Source organism: Bos taurus, chromosome 13, assembly GCF_002263795.3.
Source record: "Bos taurus isolate L1 Dominette 01449 registration number 42190680 breed Hereford chromosome 13, ARS-UCD2.0, whole genome shotgun sequence".
Classification (NCBI taxonomy): Eukaryota; Metazoa; Chordata; class Mammalia; order Artiodactyla; family Bovidae; genus Bos; species Bos taurus.
The window spans coordinates 57,379,399-57,402,328 of NC_037340.1; the positions used below are offsets into that span (position 1 = coordinate 57,379,399).

Sequence of the window (22,930 nt, forward strand, 5' to 3'; positions counted from 1 at the left end):
CGTTGCACCTCTTGGGTCCTGACCATCTGGGCACTCGGGTGGTCCCCACAATATTCATCACCCTACAATAGGGGGACCACTGTGGTCATTCTTCAGCAACTATGAGCTTTTATGATTTTTTTTAATGTTTGTTTATTTATTTTTGACTGTGCTGGGTCTTCGTGTCAGCTCAGGCTTTTCTCCAGTTGTGGCGAGCGGGGCCTACTCTCCAGCACGTGAGCTTCTTCTCACTTCTTCTCTTGTTGAGGAGCACGGGCTCTGGAGCACAGGCTCAGTAGTTGCCGCTCATGGGCTTAGTTGCCCCTCATGGGCTTAGTTGCCCCATGGCATGCAGGATCTTCCTAGGTCAGGGATCAAACCCAGGTCTTCCGCATTGTCAGGCAGATTCTTTAACACTGCACTACCTGAGAAGCTCATATTTTTCTTTAAAGGAGACCCAAAACCCACCTCTTAGGAAGACCCTACCTGGATGGTGGACGTCACCGGGGTCACCCAGGGACAACCCTGCTGGCTTGTTTCCTCCTATGGATGGAGGACCCATTGGCTGGTTCACCTTGGCTCTGGAGGAGAGAGGTGAGAGATGGGGAAACCCCGGCTGGAAACTCCCTTCCCACACCTGCTGCACCTGGGGAAAGGGAAAGGCTTTGGGACCAGGCCCAGGACACATGCTGGGGCAAGCACCAAGGAGCCAGCTTTCCAAGAAGATAAAGGACACCTCAGTGTATTGATAGAGGCCGTGTCTACATGTCACCTCAGAGACAGCCTCTTGGGAACTGGGACCAAGCCCTACTGGGATTCCATGGGCACCTCAGGGCTGCCAAGGGCAGCCACAGAAATGGCTGGAGGTCCGCAAGGCAGCTACTGTGATTTCTGTGTGCAGGCTTGGTGCCAGCAGAGCAAAAGACAGGGACCAGGGGGAGGTGTCCATGTGGTAAGAGCAGGGTCCCCACATCAGAGCACCCTATACCAACACTGGACCCTAGGACAAAAAGCCTGAACCCTTTTCTCCCAAGACCAGGGAGGCCATTCTGCGGCCAGCTCAGGTGACCACCAGTCACGAGGAGCTGGAGGAGGAGGGAACTCTTGAGTTATGAAACCCAGTCCCCTGGGGTCGCACTTCTGCTTTCGGTTGTTTGAAAATGAAATGCTTTGTTAGCAGAAACCTCCCCAGGCAGCTTTGGAAGTTGGCAGGGAGAAAGAAGATTCAGGCTCCAAGTGAGATTTTCCTTGAGGGGCCTTTTCTAGAAGGATTCAGTCTTCCTTCTCTATGTTGGGGCAACGTCTCTCCAGAAAGAGTCTCGGCCTCAGGCAAAGCTAGGGTGCTCAGGTGCTCGGTCATATCTGACTCTTTTGCAACCCCTGGGACTGTAGCCTGCCAAGCTCCTTTGTCAATGGGATTCTCCAGGGAAGAATACTGGAGTGGGTTGCCATGCCCTCCTCCATCAGGAAGCTAGAATAGGGTGCAGTTCTGCAGAGAGACCCCTGCCCATCATCCCTGGAGGCTGGACCCAGGCGGGATGCGGGGATCCGGGGCATCTCTCCGGACCAAAGGGTCCCAAGACGCCAAGGCTGGGGGTGGGGGGCCCTAAGAATGAATGAGGTCTGATAGATCAGAGGCAAGAGGCAAGTGGCGGGGTCGGGGCGGGGTCCGCCGAGGCCTGGCGCGTGACCCGAGTCCGGACGGGCCGGGCAGCCGGGCGGGGCGGGGCCGGGTCACCGGGGGCAGCAGCGCGCCCCGCCCCGGGGGAGTGTCCCGCCGGGCGCAGACACCTTAAGGGCCTGCGGGCCGGGGAGGAAGCCTGCGGAGGGGTGACCGGCGCGAGATCTGAGTTAGAGTTCAAGTCGGGGTCTGATCGCACCGGCGAGGGAGCCATGGCGTCGTCCGGGCCGCTGGTGCCTCCGCTGCTGCTGCTGCTCGTGCTGCTGGCGGGCGCGGCGCGGGCCGGCCTCCACTTCCGCCCGGGCCGCGGCTGCTACCGGCCTCTTCGGGGAGACCGGCTCACCCAACTGGGGCGCAGGTCGGGGCGGCTGGGGTTGGGGGGGTCTGCCCATCTCCCGGGGCTGTGCGCGCTCTGCTGCCTGGGGAACCCTGCCGCCTCCTTGGGGTGCCAGCAACCAGGGCGCCCTGCTTCCCTTGACCTCTGCGGGTCAGGGCCAGCCCCTAGGCTTTGGAAGCGCCCTCTTTCACTTGTGTGGGGTTGGACGGGCCTCACCCGTGCTGGAAGCAAGCCAATCTCGCCGACTTGCATTTGGGGCGTTGCTGGCCGGAGCAGTCTGGTTCCTGCATTGGGGGTGGGGGTGGGGGGGTGCCCTGCCAGCTGAGTCTGAGAGGGCGGGGATCTCCCGGGGAGAGATGGGTCGCCCCCATTCCCTCTCACCCTCCCACTGGGGAAGATGTTTGGGCCCCCCCACCCCAACCCTGGGGAAGGGGAGAGGTGCCCAGTGCTGATTCTGTTGATGGTGTCTGTTCCTAGGACGTACCCCCGGCCTCATGAGTACCTGTCCCCGTCGGATCTCCCCAAGAGCTGGGACTGGCGCAATGTGAATGGGGTCAACTACGCCAGTGTCACCAGAAACCAGCACATCCCCCAGTACTGTGGCTCCTGCTGGGCACATGGCAGCACCAGTGCCATGGCGGGTAGGTCAAGGGCCAGCGAGGCCCGTCCAGCTGCCTTCCTGTCAGCATGAGTGGCTGCAGCCCAGGGTCGCGGGGATTCAACCTGGGATGGGGAGGGGGGTGTCTGTGTCAGGCCTTGGGGAGCCGATCTGGGGCCTTGTGCGTGCCCAGCGGTCACAGAACTGAAGCCCAGTGACAAACGGCTCCAGGACCCTTATTTGTCTCAAAGCTTGTGACCTGAGCCACTGGGGCCCAAACCACAGACTCGCCCAACCCCCTGCTGGAGTTGGGCCTGTGAACGTGAAGCTGCTTTTCAGGGTAGTTAATATTTGAAATGAATGCTTGTTCTGGGCTGGGGCTATTGAGAAAGACCAGCTTTCTTCTCGTCTGGACCTTAGCCACCTGGCCACAGTGAGGGCCGGAAGGCTTGAGGCCTGGAGGAAGGGGACATCAGAGGTTCACATCACTTGAGCAGGCTGCTGGGCCTGCCTGGGAGGGTGGGTTGCAGACTTCACACCAGCCTGGGTCTTCTGGCAACCCAGGGGTTCCACACTGAAATCTGTGAAACTCCTCCCCTGAGGCACTGTGCTAAGCAGACCGACCACAGTGTGGGTGCTGCCGCTGGCCAACATTCCGCGTATCATTGAAGTTCCTGACTGCCCTGTGATTGCTCCCACTTTGTAGATGAGGAAACCAAGGCTCCTGGCTGAGTGGTCAGGAGACTAGGCCTTTGTGTGAGTGTGAGTGACAGCCGGGACCTGAGCCCAGAAGCTGGGCTGCCTTGAGGGTGAGGAGTGGGGTGGAGGGGGTGGGATCTGGACCCCAGGGTCCACCACTGTAGCAGGAGCACCTGGTAGGTCTCCGCGGTGGCCCTGCCCCATCTCTCCTGGGGGCTGGGTGGTACTTCTGACCCTTCAGGAAGGAGGAGGGAAGGGGCTGGTAGGCTGAGCCCCATTTTTAGCTGGGGAGGCCCCTGCTGACTGGAATGGAGATGGAGAGGGCCCCTGGAGAATGTGGAGCCAGAGGCTTAACCAAGGAGCCACTGGGAGACGTCTGGGCTGGGCAAGCAGGCAGGGTGTGGGCGGCCTTGAGCTCAAAGCTCATGGCAAAGGCCTGGCAAGAATGGCGCTCACTGGCCTAGAGGAACTGAGAGGGCCTTTGGGGGGGCCTTAGGGTGCGGTAGGGGAAGCTGAAAAGGTCACCAGGGGCCCTGCGGCCAGGGGAGGGGCCTGGCAGAAGCCTGAGGGATCTCAGGAGGGAGTCACAAGCCAAGGTTTGCATCTGTAAAGGAACACAGTGCCTGGAAGGTCTGTCTGGTCCATTGACCTTTCCCTGTTCGGAAGTCAACCCTCCACTGACTGGAGTGGATCCTCCTGGGCAGACAAACAATGGCTTCCCCCTCCCGACCCTTCGAATGTCCTCCCTAGCAGCAGACATCCTCTTCCTCTTTCGCTGAGAAAACAGAAGCCCCCGAAAGGGGACTTCCAGGGTGCCGGCCCAGCTGCTGCCTACCACAGCTGGTCATAGTTCTCCTGCCCTCCCATCCCTGGGTGTCTAGCATCTGAGCCCCTGGCCAAGGCCACCCCTGCCAATGCCCACCCCTGCCCATCGCTGAACCCCACTCCGCCTCCAGCTGCCACCCCATTTCTGGGCTCTCAGAGGTGCCTGCAGCCCCCACTTCTTCTCTTACCTCCTCAAACACCTCCAGCCGCACCTCCAGCTCCTTGCCAAGGTCTCCAGCATGGGGCTGCCATGGTCAGGCCAGGTGGTCACCGCCCGGCCTCGCCCTGCATGATTGTGCTTGATCTGTGACCCCCCCACCCCAATGCTTTCCTGGCTTTCAGTCACGGTGGGCCCCTGATCTCTGCCTCTCTGGCCCCTTCAGACCCTCTTATGGGCTCCTCATCCTCCCAACTTAACTTCTGAACGTTGGGTTCCCAGGACCCTACAGCTGGACTTGGCCTTCACTTCCACCTGATGCTCTCCGTCTCGCTTGGACGCCTGACACCTCAAACCTCACTTGCTCCTCCTTTCCACCACCACCCTCACCCCCAAACCAGTTCCCCAACCTCCTGATCGCTCCAGGAGAACACCTTCCTTCCCTCACTCTGGCTGAAGCCCAGAAGCACGTCGGCCACCTGTTTTTCACCTTCAGACAATCAGGCCATAGGGCTGGGCTCTCCCTTCAAGGTATATCGAGGATTCTGCTGGAACTGGGCCCTGGCCTTGCTGTTGGAGCTGCCTGACCGGTCCACCTGCTGCTCCCCTGCCGCCCCGCCTCAGGCCTCAAATAGCTCTGACCCAGGCTGTCCTGGGCCCCTTTCTGTCCTGCTTGAAACTGTTTTAAGACTTCAGGCAGATTAGCCAAAACCCTGACTTGCCTGCAGACCCTATGTTAGCTGACTCCTTATTTGGTGTTGGGACCCAGCTTGGATGTCAAGAGCTGAAGAACGGGAGGGTGCCCTCAGGCCCGGCCCTTGCCCCCTCCCATGGGTGCCTCCCACTGTCCGTAGGTACCCCCCCTCCTCTCCCCTCTTTTCCTGGCAGCACTGCATCTACTGCTGCCGTGGCCCATCTCCCCGACCACATGGAGCTCACAGGGTGGGAGCTTTGTTTTGCTCACTAAACAGGGCCTGGCGCACATTAGGTGACGAGCTGGCCGTGGATGAGCGGGGCAGATGAGGGGCGGAAAGGGGAAGTGCCAGGTGCAACCCTCCGGGGGTGGGTCAGGTGCAAACTGGTTGGGAAACAGCAGTGGGGGTGAAGGAGGCCCTCATCCCACCTCCAGGCCTTGCCCAGCGTGCAGCCAGGATGGAGAACCTCCACGTTCATGGCAAGGGGGCTTCCAGGGTGAGGCTGCAATCAGTAAAACCTCGGTGAGTTCATTTAGGCAGCTGGTATTTACTGAGCAGGCTTCCCAGGTGATGCAGTGGTAAAGAACCCCCCTGCCAGTGCAGCAGGCACAAGGGACGTAGGTTCGATCCCTGGGTCAGGAAGATCCCCTGGAGTAGGAAATGGCAACCCACTCCAGTATTCTTGCCTGGAGAATCCTGTAGACAGAGGAGCCTGGCAGGCTACAGTCCACGGGGTCGCAGAGTCGGACACGACTAAATGCATTTATTTACTGAGCACCAACGATGTGCCAGGCAGCTTAGGAGCTACGCTATGCCAGCACTGCGGGAAGGAGATGGTCCAGTAACAACGGGGCTAAGGGGTAGGGCTAATGGGCGAAATGATGTCAGCTGGAGGGTCAGCAAGGCTGGGGAGGGATTGTGAGGGTTGAGAGCAGACGGCTATGGGAGGCTGCTGAGAAGGGGCTTGGGGAGACCTGTCGGGGGGAGGGGTTGGCCACGCGAGGCTCTGTAGAGGTGTGTCTGCAGTAGGGCCCTGGGGGAGCGTGGTCCCGGCACTGGGGAAAGAGCTGGGGCACTGCTGGTGACTGGCTGTGGATTCCAGAAGGCCGAGGGCAGGTCACAGGGGCGGATGTAGAGCCCTGTGGGCCCAGAGCCTGGGAGGTGACCCCAGGGATGTAGGGGGGCATGGGACTGTGGGAGGGAAGGAAGGAAGCACCTGGAGGGGGCTGCTGGGGGGTGGAGGACCTGGCTGCTTGCTCACTGTAATCAGGGAAAGAACAGGCTTGGTGAGTTCCTACTTGGAGGTGGGATCTCAAGATGTGGGCCAGCATGGATGGTTGTGGGATCATCACCTCAGGAGGTGGCAAGTGAGGTGGCCGGCCAGGGTAGGACTGGCTGTAGGGTCCCCAGGACCCTGCATGTGCAGGGAAAGGGGCGTGGCCACCCTCAGCTGCCTGTGGGGTGTGTGGGCCTAGGCGCGTGGGGAATGAGAAGGGTCACCCCACCGGCCCCTGGTCTGGACTCTCCAGTGCCCTAGAGGCGGCTGGTCACTAGCAGCCTTCAGGCAGGACTCCCCTGGAGCTGTCCTGGTAGTTGGCAGTAGGGGCCAGCCTCAGGGCTGAGAGGGGCATGAGGAGAGAGCAGAGGCCCCACGGGAGGAGGGGAGCGCCCTGCGGAGCGGGATGCAGGGCCCCCCCCCCAGAACAGCATGAAAGGGGGTGGGTGCCGACCCATGTGGCTGCTGCCCCTGCAGACCGGATCAACATCAAGAGGAAGGGGGCGTGGCCGTCCACACTGTTGTCGGTGCAGCACGTGATCGACTGTGGCGACGCGGGCTCTTGTGAGGGGGGCAACGACCTGCCGGTGTGGGAGTATGCCCACCGGCACGGCATCCCCGACGAGACCTGCAACAACTACCAGGCCAAGGACCAAGGTAGGCACCGCTCGCCCCCCTGCCCCCAGACACACGCATACGGGCACACGCATGCCTCCCTCTTCCCAGGGCAGGTGTGGTCCGGAGCCCAGGCCCACACACTTCTCAGGTCCTGTGGCCGGCCCCGGGGGAGGATGGGACAGAGCCCCCTGGGTGGGGCTGAGGATCAGGAAATGGGGGCCTGGCGTCCTTGTTGAGAAAGGACTTGGGGCAGGGTTCTCCAGCCTGCGCGCACTGTGGCCAGGCCGGGCCCTGGTGTTTGCATCTAGCATTTTAGTGGTGTCATGGCCTTTGTAAGGGGAACTTGGGTCCAGGGAAGAGTGTTTTCCAGGAGCCGGGTGGGGAGAGCCGGCAGGCAGCAGGAGGGCCTGGCCTGAGAGTCACAACCCTGGGCTGAGGGCACTGTATGGACCAGTGGGCACAAGCTGGCCTGCTTGTGCCTCCAGCCCCTGGAGCTGGCACGTTCCTTTCAACCTGCTCCCCTTCAAAACCAAAGGAGAGAAATAGTCCAAACCCCAGACCCACAGTGGGTAGTTTTAAGTCTCCTGTCTGGGCTCCCTCGTAACCAGAGCACAGAGCTGGGGCCAACTCAAAAGGCCTTCTGAGACAGGAAAGGGGAGGATGACTTTTCTGCTGCCCCCAACCCCATCTATAAAACGTGTGCTCCTGCTCCTGAGCCTTCTGAAGGCGCCATCCCACGCCCACGGGTGCCTCCGCCTTGCCTCCTGGCCATACTCCCAGCCAGAAAGCATCCCCCCAGACTGGTTGAGTGAGTCTTGTTGAAGTGGTAGATGCCACAGGGGTCAGAGGATCAGAGAGAGGTGCCCAGGGTGAAAAGGAGAAGGGGGGCCCCTGAGGGCTCAGAATTGGGGACCCAGGTGGTCTTGGGGCCCCGCTCTGTCCAGAACTGGTCATGTCCGTCCTCAGCCAGGCCCTCGAGCCCACCTAGAACAATAGGGCCAGATGGAATTCACCGGCCCCTGGTTGTTTGCAGTAAGTGGTCTGGTCTTTGTGTTAGCAAATGTGGCCACAGATCCACCATGTTTCAGGGTGTCCTGGGCATTTGGTGTCCAAGGGGTGAATTAAACCAACAGCTTAATCCTCGAAGAGTTTACTGTCCTGGGGGGAGGAATCTGGACAGATATGAAAACTATGGCAGAAATAGGTAACATGAAAGCAGTAAAGAGTGGGGGTGCGGGCTCAAGGCAGGATGGACGAGGTGAGAACACATGAGACAGTATGGAGTCTTCCAGATCTAACAGCTGCACTTTGTTTTGAACCCTAATTCAAAATGCTTACTTTCCCCCCAGATGTGTTGACCTATTCACTAGCCAACAATATAATCTTATTAAAAGGCTGCTCCCCTTGGAAATCAAAGGAAATTACTAAAAATTATTAAAAATTAAGAATTTAATTACTCTCTATTCTCAGCTATAGAGTATTATGCAAAGGCCTTTCTTCTGGCTTTCAGGAAAAGTCGAGCTTTTGAGCGCCTACTTTGTGCTAATTAGTGTTGTCTTTTTGCTGAGAGCTGGGGAAGGAATGGTTACCGTGACTCCTGTAGCTGAAGGAAGAGGGTAATTAAACACCTGAGCGCAAGGTGATTTCTGTTATTAGCTAGTGGATGGCGCACTCAGCTAGAAAAGTGAAGACTGGGGTCTGGGTGCGCTGCTTTGTTCGCGTCTTAACGAGGAGAAGGTCTCACGCTGCCTCTCCGTGCGGTCCCCAGAGTGTGACAAGTTTAACCAGTGTGGGACGTGCACTGAATTCAAAGAGTGCCATGTCATCAAGAACTACACCCTCTGGAAGGTCGGTGACTACGGCTCCCTTTCGGGGAGGGAGAAGATGATGGCAGAAATCTACACCAACGGCCCCATCAGGTATGAAGCTGAGACCCCTGCCCTAGGTGGGCACGCAGGCTTCAGGTCGAGGGGACCCAGGTCATTATCACCCCTTTTCTTCTGGCCAACTTGACCCGCAAGGCTAGAAACAGCTGCCACATGAGTTTTCTCAAAATTAAGCTCAGGGCTTTCCCAGTGGCTCAATGGTAACGAGCCTGCCTGCCAATGTAGGAGACACGGGTTTGATCCTTGGGCTGGGAGGATCCCCTGGAGAAGGAAATGGCAACCCATTCCAGTGTTCTTGCCTGGAAAATCCCATGGACAGAGGAGCCTGGCAGCCTACAGTCCACGGGGTCACAAAAGAGCCTGACACAACTTAGCAGCTAATCAAAAGTAAAGCTCAACAGTCTATGTGCCCCTGGTAGGATTATTGGGAAGGAGGCACACGTGTGTGGGAAGGTCCCAGGGCGCAGCCCATGCTGCGGGGCTGCCAGTACAGCAACCATAGCGGGGACGCCAGGTGAGTAACAGCAGAAGTTTGGACAGAACCATCAGGTGTGAGTTATGTGATTTGTTCCTAACCGTGGTGAACAGTGGCCGCTGAAAGTGTGCGTTCTCTCCCTGCTTGCTCTCAGCTGTGGCATAATGGCAACCGAAAAGATGTCTAACTACACTGGTGGCATCTACTCCGAATACAACGACCAGGCCTTCATAAACCACATCGTCTCCGTGGCCGGGTGGGGTGTCAGCGATGGCATGGAGTACTGGATTGTCCGGAACTCGTGGGGAGAACCATGGGTAAGACACATCTACTGGGACAGCTCTCACATGGATGGTCTGGGGGGGTTTGTAGCTGAGAACTGCAGCCCTGAGCAGTGGGGCTTCAGGCTCCAGATGTGGGGCTGGGGGGATTCTGTCCTGCGTGGTGGGGGCAGGAGGCTTGTCTTGGGCATCTCAATGTGTTCAGCAGCCTCTTTGCCCCTACCCATTTGATGCCAGATGCTCCTTCTCCCTATTTCCCAGCTGTGACAACCACAACATCCCCAGACATCTCATGGCGGTGGGGAAGACCCTGGCTGAGGAGCCCTACTTTAAAAGTTTCCATTTAGCTTGCTTTATTCCTTTACAACCATCTCATTCTTTCTCTTGTCATATTTTCTGGTCTCCTAAGTAACAACCGGGGTTTCCTCAAAAATACTTTAAAAAAAAAATTAATTTTGGCTGTGCTGGGTCTCTGTTGCTGCACGGGGTTTCTCTAGTTGCAGTGAGCAGGGGGTGCTCTTCACTGCAGTGACTTTTCTTTTGGAACCGGGTTCTAGGCACTTGGGCTTCAGAGTAGTGGCGCGTGGGCTCTGTAGTTGTAGCTCCCAGGCTCTAGAGCTGACTCAGTAGTCATGGCACACAGGCCTAGTTGCTTTTCAGCGTGTGCAATCTTCCCAGACCAGGGATCGAACCTGCATCCTCTTCATTGGCAGGGGATCCGCTCTACCACCAGGGAAGTTCAAAACACTGTTTGATTTGGGTTAAAAACCCAGGGGAGTTACAGCAACTGCCAGAATTTTCATTTCTGAAACCTCGTATTAACGATTACAGCTTCAGACACTAATTCATTATGATGAAATCCAGGGAAGATGATTTATGTCAAAGTGATGAAACGTCAGTATTTTTTATTCAATGACTATAAATGGGGGTGTTAATAGGTAGTCCAGACATCTGGTTCACAAGAGTCAATATTTTAGCTACATTAATTAGCTCTTGGTATACAGACCCATGTACCCACTGTGTTAAGGATTAACCAAGTTTAAATATTTCACGAAAGCGCTATCTGAACGGGGTCCTAGGAAAGGGGAGAGGCAGCTGAGCGGGTGGCTTGGACACTGCAGGTGCCCTGAGCACGAGGTGAATTGAACAGGGAGGAGAGGGTCTGTGTGCTCTGAGAGCAGATAGGGGAGGTAGGAGATGCAAGGTGTGCGGGGGTCCCCAGTCCTCACGCACAGTCCCACTCCTCACAGGGCGAGCACGGCTGGATGCGGATCGTGACCAGCACCTACAAAGGTGGGGAGGGCGCCCGTTACAACCTGGCCATCGAGGAGAGCTGCACGTTTGGGGACCCCATTGTTTAAGGCAGAGCAGCTCTTACAGAAAGGATCGCGAGAGCCGGAACCAGAGGGGATCCCATTGTCACAGGCACCGGGGTGGCGCTGCCGTGGTTTGAAGGAACTGGGGGTTGACGTTCACGTGACAGCCAGTGATGGCCCTGAGCACCGAGGACAGGCACGGTGGAAATGCCACACAGGCTGACATGGGGGCGAGCCGGGGAGCCGCCGGCTCCGCGCCTGCACTGGATGGCTTCCTGCCGGGAGAGCAGCCGGGAGAAGCGGGATCCGAGGGGCAGTGAACGATGTGACCTCCGTAGCAGATGACTTGGCAGCTGTGGACTGGGAGGAAAAACAGCTCGCACTCACCACCAGTTCCTTTGTCACCTTGAAACCAATGGGGCGCACAGGGGGGAGATGGTAATTTCGAGTTGCCCAAGTGATGAATAAAATGCACACTTCACACCAGAACTGAATCTGAATGCTTTATTTACACATAAGAACAACATGATATCGGGATCCACGCCTTCCCACCACAGAAAAGCTTTTATATGTTCTTGGAAAATAAAAGTAATCACAATAATATGAACTAACCAATCAAATCGTGTGCAAAAACAAAAGTCAACTTTGAAAACAGTTCATCTGAGTGTCTCAGTCTCTGAATTCTACCAGGGCTGACGGCTGGCTACATCCTAAGGGGTCTTGGGAGCCCAGTCCACTACCAGGGGAAGTGACTACTGTAGACGGGATCCAGGGGGCAGTCCTGGACTTACAAGGAGAGGGCCCACTCCCAAGTTTTCCCCTTACACTGCTAACATTTTCCTTTACACAGAAATCCTTCACCTCCTCCCATCAGAGCCCATTTCCCAGACGCTGACGGGGCCTCTTCAACAACGGCTTCTGCAAAGGGTTATTCCACAGGGGTCTCCCGGAGGGGCCGGCTCCACTCTGGGGATGCTCTGAGTCAGTTCACCAGGATGAAGTTAGACTTGCAGTGAGCTGTAAGAACAGAAGGGACCTGGGTTAGAAACAAGAGGGAAATGACGACATGAAAACTGCAGTCCAGAGATGCTCACGCCAGCCTTACCTATGAACTCCGTCACGGGGTCATGTTCACCTTCGGTTTTAATGGTGCCAGCAATGCTATCGTTTTCCAGGATGGGGAGGAAAAGCTGCACGAAGTCAGAGGTGTAGGGGGGCGCGATGACATCCAGCACCTGTGGGAGCACAGCCTATGAGCTGGTCAGAGGGCAGCAGCGTGGAGGGACCCCACCCGTCCCCACGCCCACCCCTTCTTCCTGGAGGCCATCCCAACTCCAACATGAAGACGGGCAGGGCTCATAAAGGTCTAACAGCTCCTGCAGATAGGAAGTGCCTGACAGACCAGTATCCACATCACTGTCATCACCGTGACTATTGCTGGGGGCAAGGTGACAACATCAAGCCCAGAGGGCACTGCCAGGGCACTGACCTCGGTCACAAAGTGGCGAATGAGGGAAATGTCAGTGTCCAGCTTCTCCAGACACTTGCGGATGTAACTGACCACGGGAAGCACGTAGCCCCGGCTCAGCAGGTGCACCATCCTGTCCAGGAGGGTCTTCTTCAACTCAAGCTGCGGGTGTGGGGTGACAAGTTTGAGAAGGGCCGTCTCCCCACTGCCCAGCTCACCCTAGGCCACCACTCACCTGCTCCATCACGTCCAGCTGCGAGTGCTCTGTCTCGAAGAGCTTCACCAGCAGCTGCAGGACCTGGGGGTGCAGGAGCTGATGGCAAGTGCTGATCTAGAGAGGCCAGAGGGAGCCACCTTGAGCCACATGGCTGCGGCTCCGGGCTCCCCATAGGCCTCAGGGAAGCGCCACCAAACACAACTCGTGGCGGAAAACAGTGGTTCCTGGGGCCAGTCAACTTCTGTCCCGTTCCTCATCCTCTCAGGAACACTTGATAGAAACTGAGAAGTCTACAGAGTCAACGAAACTAATTCCTTAAACGGAAACTCCTCATTTGGAGTAGAAATAACTAGCTTTGAAAAGACTGTCCTCTGAAGGCAGGGAAGACACGTGGGAGGGGAGGACGCAGAGCTCTGCGAGCGCCTCGCAGCCCCTACCTCATCCAGCAGCGCCAGGTGCACTGGCGTGTGGTCAGTCTGCAGCTGGAAGTACCTCGGCTCCGACACAGTCCAGTCCACCCACTTCAGCACCCCCATGGCCACCACTGGAAACCTACGGGGAAACAAGGCAGGATGCAAACACCGAAACCAAACACCTCAGTCTAGCCTATCACTTCACTCTTCGACATGCTCTGCCAGGGAGACGCCGTAAGTGCAAACAGGCTGATGAGAGTGGGGCACCAGAACCCGAAACCCATGCTCTACTGACTTTAGACCAACGTCGCTGGTTTAGAAGAAGAAAGCCATTAATGCAGCACTCTGAGAGCTTGGTGGACTGGGCTGAAGCAAGCTCTTAGTCTCTAGTACAAATTAACAGACAAAAATTCACATGCCTAAGAGGACAGCTGTGCGTAAGCTTTCCTAGTGAGTGCTCACAGAACTGGCATAACACACATCTATCCAGGCAAAATTCTGTTGGTCTAACTTTTACTTTGAATAGACCCTCTTCTTCAAAGCAATTTTTAAATTCTGGTTGGTCTTCCTTCTTCTTAGTCTAATTTGTGAACAGATTTCTGGCAGGTAAATATCTGAAAATTACTCATACTGCTAAAACAAAATTCTCTCTATATATTTACAGAAGAGAAAACAAATTAAATGAATAAGTACCTCTGAATCTTTTGTGATATATTTTGCGCTGTTAATATGAAAATTCAAACCAGCTCCTCCCCAGATAATTACATCTAGAACCTTCATCTGCTCACCGGATGCACTGATAAAGGGTGCTCAGCTCAGCCACGAGCTCCGACGCCCCCTTGTTCTCGTTGCAACACAGGTTGTGAACAGTCTCAACAGCTTTTGACGTGGACTTCAGCTCGTCTTTATTAATGCTGACACGCTTGTTCTGAAAACACAGCAAGCTGGTGAATCCTGATGGCATCCGTGTCCTTGAAGTCAGGGTAACCCAGCCTCCACCCTTCCCTCTGCAAACCCCTGTTTCTGAAGTCAAGTGTCCCTGTCACACAGCGAACACACACTGCAGACCAGGGGGACCTCTGTCTGTCAGTGTCCTAGGGAATCAGTTTCATTTCTGTAGTCACACTTCAGATTACAGTTTGAATTAGTATCATAGATGCGATGCACATTTCCTTAAGACACTGAGCACGTTGGCTATTTTATGCAGAAACACCAGAAAAGACATTTCAGACAGTAGTTGGGCCTGTGACTCTACAGCCAAAATTCACACATAACACCAAACAGAGGTGGTTCATGTCTCCCTAAAGCCCGTGCGCTCTCAGCATAGACACTACCTTCTTCCAGGTCTCCACCACGCTCGCTGCATATGCCAAAATGTGGATATACTTGTGCTTGTGGTCCTGGTTGATCCTGGCCCCGGGTTTAAAGAGTGACTGCATGAACAGGTCCAGGAAGGCGGGTACCCGGATCTGAAAAGAAACACAACTCAGTGAAAACGAAAGCAGGAACGAGATGGGGGTGAGTCCACACACGCCCACGCAGGAGTGCCAGCTCAGGTCCTTCGCTGAGAGTGCTCCAGGGGGCTTGAGGACTGAGGACGTGATAAGCACCAGGCAAAGGACAGGAACATCTCAACAGGCACGTGCACTCCCTAACTTGAAAGAACTAAGAGGAGCACCAACGTTCCAGAAGAATATACTTCCAGGTGGCATTGAGGGTGTCCCACCTTATGGTTAAAATGAAAGGCCACTCACGAGTTCAACAGGGGGCGGGTCCATGCTCGTAAACATCTTGAACAGGACTGTGATGTCGGCCGGGTTCAGGGCTCCCTTGGACAGCATGGCCCCAAGGGCCTGGCACGCCCGGGGGTAGGAGGCAGCTGTGCCCAGTGCCAGTGTGATTTGACTGGCGTCGTGGCCTCTTGATGAAACAATATCACATATCCCGTCATCGATAAGGTGGCTCCCTGCCCGGCCCTCTCCTACCTTCTCTCCCTCCCGCCTTTCACATTTATGCTTTGAATCGTTGGAATCTCTTTGTTTTTTCATATTTCTCTCGTCCACTGGTATTTTTTTACCTACTGACCCATGAAAACATTTGGAGCTAACTGGGAAAGAAGGATCCAGTGCAGCTTACGGGCTTCCTAAAAGGAACCATGCACTTTTCAGTATCTTAAGACTCCATGAGTAGAAAATAAAGCTAATTAGTAAAAATAAAATTTTATTAGCTAATAAAGCTAATCATTCTGTTCTGTAAAAGATGGACCACAACCTAACAAGCGGAACACTGAAGAACTGTTTCAAGACTACTGTCATCTGCTACTGATGAGTCCCAATATATTGGGAATAAATAAATTCATAAATACAGTGAATTAAACTGTAAGTAAATCCTTTACAAAATATTCATCAAAGCAAAACTTTAGAACGCAAGCTCTTTCCCAGCTCTACGGGTAAGAGGAAGTTATATCAAAACAGGAGGACCTAGGGTTTTCAGTTGTGGAAACAGGGCAATGGTGTGGGGTGAGAGAGCAGAGACACCACCTCTCACCTCTCCTGGGCGAAGCGCTGAACCTCTTGTGCAATCCTGCGCACAGCCGAGCCCCCCTGCTCCTCCTGAGCCAGCACAGACATCAGGGCCTGTGCGAACAGGTACGTGTGCTCCCCGTGGCACACCATCTTCTGCAGAATGGAGAGAAGAGCGTGTTTGGGCTTTGTGACCACAGCAACAGCAAAGGCAGATGGGAGTCAGATGCCAACAGTTCAGCACCTTCTGGGGAGGTGACCTCTGACCCAGACATTCTCCAGAGTAAAGAGCATTTTGCTTTTGAAAACACATGACCCCAAATGGCCTACTTCTAATCTGAGCCACATAAAGTACTTACTGCAAACTCGGGGAGATTTTTTTCAAGGTTTTCTTCTCCTCCATCCAAAATGGTAGCTAGAGAAGTACGGAGCACTCTAGAAAACACCTCCAGCTGCTGGCAGGCTGTGGACACACTGGTGATCTCCCCTTGGTATCCTGCGTCAGAAATAAGCTACAACACGGAAATAAGAAGCCAAACACATGAGCCATGGTCACAGGTCCACAGGAAGGTGGATGATGGCGGGCTCTGGGGTGAGAAGGGACGTGCACTGGTTTTGCATTTCCAACTTTTACTCGGGTGCCCACTCCACCACTAACTAGGCTGGTAGCCCCAGCCAACTCTCCACCCCCAACCCGTGACACTTAATCTGTGAGACAGAGGAGACTGACCCGACATTCGTAAAAGCTCCTCTCAGAACACATTGGGCTCTGTAACACATTCCTGCCAAACCCTAAAACACAGTCCATGTCGACCCCAAAATATACACATTCTGTGCTTTTCTTTCTCAACATTTAACAAGACTTACTAAAGTGAAACGATGAAGATCTTTACCAAAAAAGCACATAGGACCTTTTCAGAGGGAACAGACCACCAACCAACCAACTCAAAATAACCCTCATTCATAAGTACCTTTATCTTTTCTCTGACTCCAGGATCCTTCCTACCTTAACAGTGAAGTTAAGCATCAAACAGTCTGGGTGGGCTTCAGCCAGCTTGTAAAAAAGGTCTCTCCAGGTGGTGTGTGCAATCATTTGTTCAAGCCAAGCAGGGGTCTGATAACAAACAAACAGCAAGGTAAGAGGCCTGGCTCTAGCTTAAGTGAAGATTACATTGTGCCAACAATCACAGAGGAGTCCCTGGGCTCCTGGCTTCAGCTGTGGTATCCTGTGCAGGAGGAAGCAGGCCCAGGGCTGGTGAGGTCATATGGGGCTGAGTGGTAGAGCCAGGGGATGCCCTCCCACCTCCACCCCAACTTTAGATGCTCCAGCCTCTCGCGCCCCAAGCAGGGGCATTTAGCAGGCGATTCAGAAGCTGGGCCTCCCAGCCTGACTGCAGCCCCCAGCTCTCTCATGACTGGCAATGCCAGGTGCCGGTGGGCATGTGGAGCCAGCAACGTGCGCCAGGAGCCGGGGTAGAGGGGGGGACGTTCCTCACCTCTCCTTCTTCAGTAAAGATAGAGTCTGCTTTGCGGGGGTCGAAATGTTTGATCAGTAAACTCTTCAGGTGATTTTCCACAGTCTCCTGAACCTGCACTGGCTCAACACCTGGAAGAGAATGAAAGCAACGAGATAAGAGAATGGCTACTTCTCAGTTCATGTTACTTCAGAGAAAGTAGATCAAAAGTCCATGTGCAAATCATGTATTACAAAACTGCTTCTAACCATTTAGGATTTGGAGTTTCTTATTAAAATTAATATTACATGTATTTAACATATTGGTAAGACCCCAAAAGGAGACCAGGGCGAAACAGACACAGGTGCTCGTTTACGTGTAAAGCACGGTGACGTCTTCTGAGGTTGCAGGGAACAAGGACAGATTGCCAAAATAGGGAGGATGACAGAAGAACAGCCCCCACCACAGAACAGATGCCGGCCAAGAGGCCAGAACCATGACAGCAGCAAATCGACTTGCTTCTGGGCAGCACTTACCCCACAATATCATCCCTACTCAAAGGAGCCGATTTCCAGTAAGGCCCTACTTTGATCGTATTAGCTAAAAGCCATAATCATACCTGGTCCTCAATTACCCATCATCCACTGCTCGCTGTAACAGACTTCTTAAAAATGGCACACTGAACATACACCCTCTAATTCTCCAACATGGCAGGAAACAGCTCAATGAGAATTACATTCGCAAGCTCTCTGTAAACCTCAATTATTCAATCAAGCAAATGAAAATGGGTAAGAAGTTCAATTCTTACTTAGAGAAGTCTTTATTTATTTATTTATTTGTTGCACCGAATCTTAGTTGTAGCACATGACATCTTTTGTTGAGGCATGTGGGATCTAGTTCCTGGACCAAGGATTGAACCCAGGTCCTCTGCACTGGGAGCATGGAATCTTAGCCACTGGACCACCAGGGAAGTCCCTCTTACTTACAGAAGTCTTAAAACCAGAAAAACAAACAAAAGCTTTCCCATTTATCAGCATTATAATGATCCATATTTGCAGCAACATGGATGGGTCTAGAGACTTGTCTACTGAGTGAACTAAGTCAGACAAAGACAAGTATCATATGATATAGCTTATATGAGGAATCAAAAAATAAATGATACAAATGAACTTATTTACAAAGCAGACTCACAGACTTGAGAGAATGGGAAGGGCGGGAGAAGGGACAGTTAGGGAGTTTGGGATCAACATGTACACACTGTTATATTTAAAATGGATAACCAACAAGGACCTACTGTACAGCACAGGGAACTCTGCTCAATATTATGTAACAACCTAAATGGGAAAAAATTTGAAAAAGAAAAAATACATGTATAGGTATAAGTAAATCTGCTGTACACCTGAAAACAAGAGAACATTGTTAATCAACTATACTCCAATATAAAATAAAGTTAAAAAAAAACTGATCCAATTGGAAAGATGGGGGTGGGGAACAGGCAGGCCCTAGGCCCCCCACAAAGCACCTGTCTGGATGAGCCACTCGGCCAGCAGGTTGACGGTCTGTGCCACAGCCGTGTAGTTCTCTGACAAGAGCTGGATAACGTTTTCTGGAGATCCTCCTGCCTGAAAATACCTAGAAAAGTGACAGACAAGCTGTGGCACTCGAATGGACGCAGAGGGCATGCGGACAGACAGCAACAGCGGGGAGGGAGGAGGAAGATGGGTTGTTCATGCTTTTAAAGTGGGGGCCCCTGGAAGCCCTCCACTCATGCATCATGTCCCTCTGACTATACATGTCATCTCTGGGTCTCTTATGCAGCTTTCTCCTCCCAACGCAGCCAGACTTTCTCATGTACCTCTTTAGAGTGTTAAAGATGGAGGGCTCCATTATATAATCCCGGGTAGAAAACTTATGTAAGCACTCCTGCTGGACCTCGGCGTCATCTTCTCCCTCTCCATAGTCATCCTCCTGTGGTTGGCAGAAAGAGCCAGTTTATTTTTTCATTACCACAGACACCCTGAAATTTCACCTTAAGCCCATGTAACGCTAGCCACGTCAAGCATTCCACATTTATCATTTCATTTAACTTTCAAGTAACAAGTGACCAAGAGAACGGAATTGAGAATCATAACCAAGTGGGCCTGCAGCATGACTCCATGCTTGCGTAACGTGTACGGGGGTCACAGAAGTTACTGCATCTCATGAGGACACCTTATCCAGTACCTGTTTCTCTTTTCCTGAACAAAGGTAAGAGCAGTGCCCTTGCCCACTGGGCTGCTTTGAGATCCCACAAGCTGATTTCTGGAAAAGCCATGCCTAGTACCTGACATTCAGTAAGAATTCAGCATATTTCAGCTACGATTACTGTCTCCACTATTACTCTCTCTTATGTGCCACGGAAAGCTTCCCAGCAAAGACTGATGAAGCGGTTCTGGAAGACACAACATCCATCTGCTGTTTGGACTCTAGTCCCCATTCTGCACAGAAGTTATTTTAGGCCAGTCACTGAATCTAAGGGCAAAGCAGGATGAGGATGTGGAGGCGATGGACTCAATGACCCCAAGGTCTGTCCAGCTTTAACACTGTTATACCACCAAGCAGATGCTCTTTGAACATTCACTCTGTACTGACCACTGTACTTGTCACTAGGAAAATTATTGTAGTTTACAAACTAGTAGGAGAGACCAACCTCAGTGCAACTGACCCTTACACACTGCGGTAAGAGATGGGCCAGGGATCATTAAACTGGCTGGCTTTCTCTCCCTCCTCCACAGTCATGGTTAGACTGAACGTGAAATGAACATCTAGTCCACCCTCCATCATGGGAGCCTAGTAGGGCCAGATCAGGATCGTGCTTCAAGTTCCCCAAAGTAAGCGTCCCCTCACTTTGGGGAGGCTTCCACCAGACAACTAAGCACACAGGCCTCCTTTCAGGTCCTGGAAAACAGAGCCCACCTTTGCACCCCTGCACCCTGGCTTCTATGTCTTCTTATGCCCCACCTGCCTCTTTCAAGGGAGAACTGTGTTTTAGGGTTTGGCAGGAACGTGTTACAGAGCCCAATGTGTTCTCAGAGAAGCCTTTACAAATGTCTGGTCAGTCTCCTCTGTCTCACAGATTAAGTGTCACGGGTTGGGGGTGGGGAGTTGGCTGGGGCTACCAGCCTAGTTAGTGGTAAAGTGGGCATCTGAGTAAAAGTTTGAGACCCAAACCAGTGCATGTCCCTTCTCACCCCAGACCCCGCCGTCAGCCCCTGTCTGTGGGGTCTAGGCTTGGCTCTGCTATTCAAAACAGCATAAGCCCTCAGTTTATAAAATGAGGGCACTGACTAGACAGCCCTCAGACATGCCCCAGGTGTATCACTATGATTGGAAGCCTTAATGTGACAAACACTAGGGCATTTTGAACAAATGCTTGAACCACCCACCACTGAACTGACTGATACCCTACGTGTCTCTCTTCTGGATCACCTTGGTGGTCCAGCATCTGCTAGAGTGGTAATGGAGACAAAAGATGTAGGTGAGATCCCCTTCCTTCATGTATTAACTTTCCTGACTATGGGCAGGACCAGGTCCTCCTGTCTCACTTTCTTCATTTACAAAATGAGCAGAGTAATACCCAACTCAGTATTTTGTCCGTGGAATGAGAAAATGCATGAAATCATCTGACCAGCCCAGATTTTACGTTAGCTAAATCTGACTCTATCCTTCCACTCTAAGCCTCCAACACCATGGAATGAGCCAACACTCGAATCTTGGAGTGTCACTCCCTGCTCCAACTCTTGAACAAGTCATGCTTTTCAGCAGCTCTCAAAGGCCCTTCAGAACCCACTGCTTCCACCAGACATCTAAGCACACAGGCCTCCTTTCAGGTCCTGGAAAACAGTGCCCACCTTTGCACCCCTGCACCCTGGCTTCGATGTCTTCCTGTGCCCCACCTGCCTCTTTCAAGGGAGAACATGCTGCTGCAGGCTTTTTTCCTTTAAAACATAACTTCGATTGTCCCACACACACCTAACCTTGACTCCTGTTCAAAAGGTAGGTTCCACCCTAGAAACTAACACAACACTAAAAAAACTAGACCCCCTGCATTAAAAGTCACTTCAGTTGTGTCTGACTCTTTGTGACCCCATGGACTGTAGTCCCCAGGCTCCTCTGTCCATGGGATTACCCAAGCAAGAATACTGGACTGGGTAGCCATACCCCTCCAGGGGATCTTCTAGACCCAGGGATCCAATCTGCATCTCCTGCACTGAAGGCAGATTCTTTACCGCTGACCCACCATGGAGGCAACTATACTCCAATAAATGTTAAATAAACAGATAAACAAAAGGCAGGTTCCTCGCCTCCTGCCCTCTAAACCAACTGCTTTCCAGTCCCCAAGGGAGAAGCCTGAGAAGCTGGGATTCAAACATCACTTCGGCAGGGTCTTCGGATCAGAATCAGGTTGGGGTCCCCTGGCCGAGCGAGAGCGCCCAGTTTGGGACCTGCAGCCCTGACTTCAGAAGAGAAGCTTGTGACCGCCCCCTCACCATCCACAGCAAACTTTTGAAGGTCAAGGATGGACAATCCTTTTGTCATTACTTAGGCCAAGGACTGACTGAATCAGCCAGAACGCCAAGAGTGTGGTTTACAAACAGTAAAGCACGTGTGAGAAAGTCCAAAGTTGCACTTTTCCCCACTCCTGATGCTGAGTTGGATTTTTTTCTTTTTTAAAGTATGACTACTTTTTAAACTGTCTGAGCCCCATCCTTCTCTTTGGAGCTTCTGTTCGCCCCGCCCAGGGGGCTAAGAATTCCCAGGACCCGCCTCCGAGGCCGCCCCACGGTGGTCGGAGGGTCAGCTCGGGTGACGACTGGGGGGCGGCGCCCGTGCCTGTCCCTGCGGGGACCAGGTCATCGCCCCGCGCCCCCGCCCCCAGAGGCGGCGCGGTGGGTCCCCGTGGCGGCAACAAGAGGGGCGGGCTCGAGGCAGGGGCGAAGCGCGCGGCGGGAGGGGGCGGGGCGGGCTGTGCTTGGATCACGCGGCGGGGGCAGGGGCGGCCAGCCAGCGTCGGGGACCAACATTCCTCGTCGGGGGTGCCCGGTGCCCCCCCTCACCTGGCCGCCTTCCGCCTCGTCGCCCCACTCGGCCGCGTTCCCGAAGTAGTCCTCGTCCATGATGGCGCCCGGCGCGGCCCCCGCCATCCTCTCTCGCGAGCGCGCGCGAGAACACTGAGCATGCGCACGGTGAACCGGCGAGCGCACGCGCGGCCCCGAGGCCCCGCCCCCTGCGGACGCGCGCCTCGTCCCCAGGCGGGAAGCTCAGGATCTCGGCGGAGAGGCGGGGCCAGGTGGAGGGGCGTGGTCGGAGCGAAGGGGCGGGGTGCAGAGGGCGACCTATACATTGCAGAGGGAACCGCTGGAGTTGATCCCCCAAAGCAACCTGGCTGGGCCTCAGGGATGTTGGCTCTAGATAGGTAGAAGTTTCAAACTAGACTCACACAGGGCCTGGTTTCTGGTCCCATGTCTTTCTCACCAGGACTTTTGGTCCTCTGAGCATCACTTTCTTCACGTGACTCCTGGGCTCAAGAGAAGGGCAACAATGGTTTATGATATCACTTATATGTGGAATCTAAAATAATGATACAAATGGACTTACAAGGCAGATATAGACTCGCAGACATAAAAACCAAACATGGGGAAAGGGAGGGAACAAATCAGGAGTTTGGGATTAACATATACACATTCAGTTCAGTTCAGTTCAGTCGCTCGGTCATGTCCGACTCTGCAACCCCATGGACTGCAGCACACCAGGCTTCCCCGTACATCACCAACTCCTGGAGTTTGCTCAAACTCATGTCCATCGAGTCGGTGATGCCATCCAACCATCTCATCCTCCGTCATCCCCTCCTCCTCCTGCCTTCAATCTTTCCCAGCATCAGGGTCTTTTCCCATGAGTGAAGCTGAAGAGCCTTTGGAAAACGATCTGATTAGTTTGCTGCAAGTCACACACCCACAGCAGAGTGATGGGTATCAGGGTCTTTTCCAATGAGTC

General features: G+C 53.8%; 2 protein-coding genes across 2 annotated transcripts; one reads left to right on the forward strand and one right to left on the reverse strand.

The window, feature by feature from the left end:
- Positions 1-1,814: 1,814 nt before the first annotated feature.
- Positions 1,815-11,309, forward strand: CTSZ (cathepsin Z). The gene is given in 6 exon segments (NM_001077835.1): positions 1,815-2,018; positions 2,475-2,638; positions 6,725-6,904; positions 8,634-8,784; positions 9,381-9,543; positions 10,758-11,309. Coding segments are annotated over 6 exon segments (915 nt in total). The 5' UTR covers positions 1,815-1,872; the 3' UTR covers positions 10,869-11,309.
- Positions 11,310-11,313: 4 nt separating this feature from the next.
- Positions 11,314-22,088, reverse strand: NELFCD (negative elongation factor complex member C/D). Its single transcript, XM_002692414.5, has 15 exons — positions 21,994-22,088; positions 18,753-18,865; positions 18,420-18,529; positions 16,940-17,049; positions 16,450-16,557; positions 15,803-15,955; positions 15,469-15,599; positions 14,676-14,841; positions 14,256-14,390; positions 13,710-13,849; positions 12,946-13,060; positions 12,527-12,622; positions 12,313-12,453; positions 11,929-12,058; positions 11,314-11,840 (listed from the first exon to the last, which is right to left on the reverse strand). Exons 1-15 carry the CDS (start codon positions 22,078-22,080, stop codon positions 11,806-11,808), a joined length of 1,770 nt encoding a protein of 589 aa, XP_002692460.1. The 5' UTR covers positions 22,081-22,088; the 3' UTR covers positions 11,314-11,805.
- Positions 22,089-22,930: the final 842 nt, after the last annotated feature.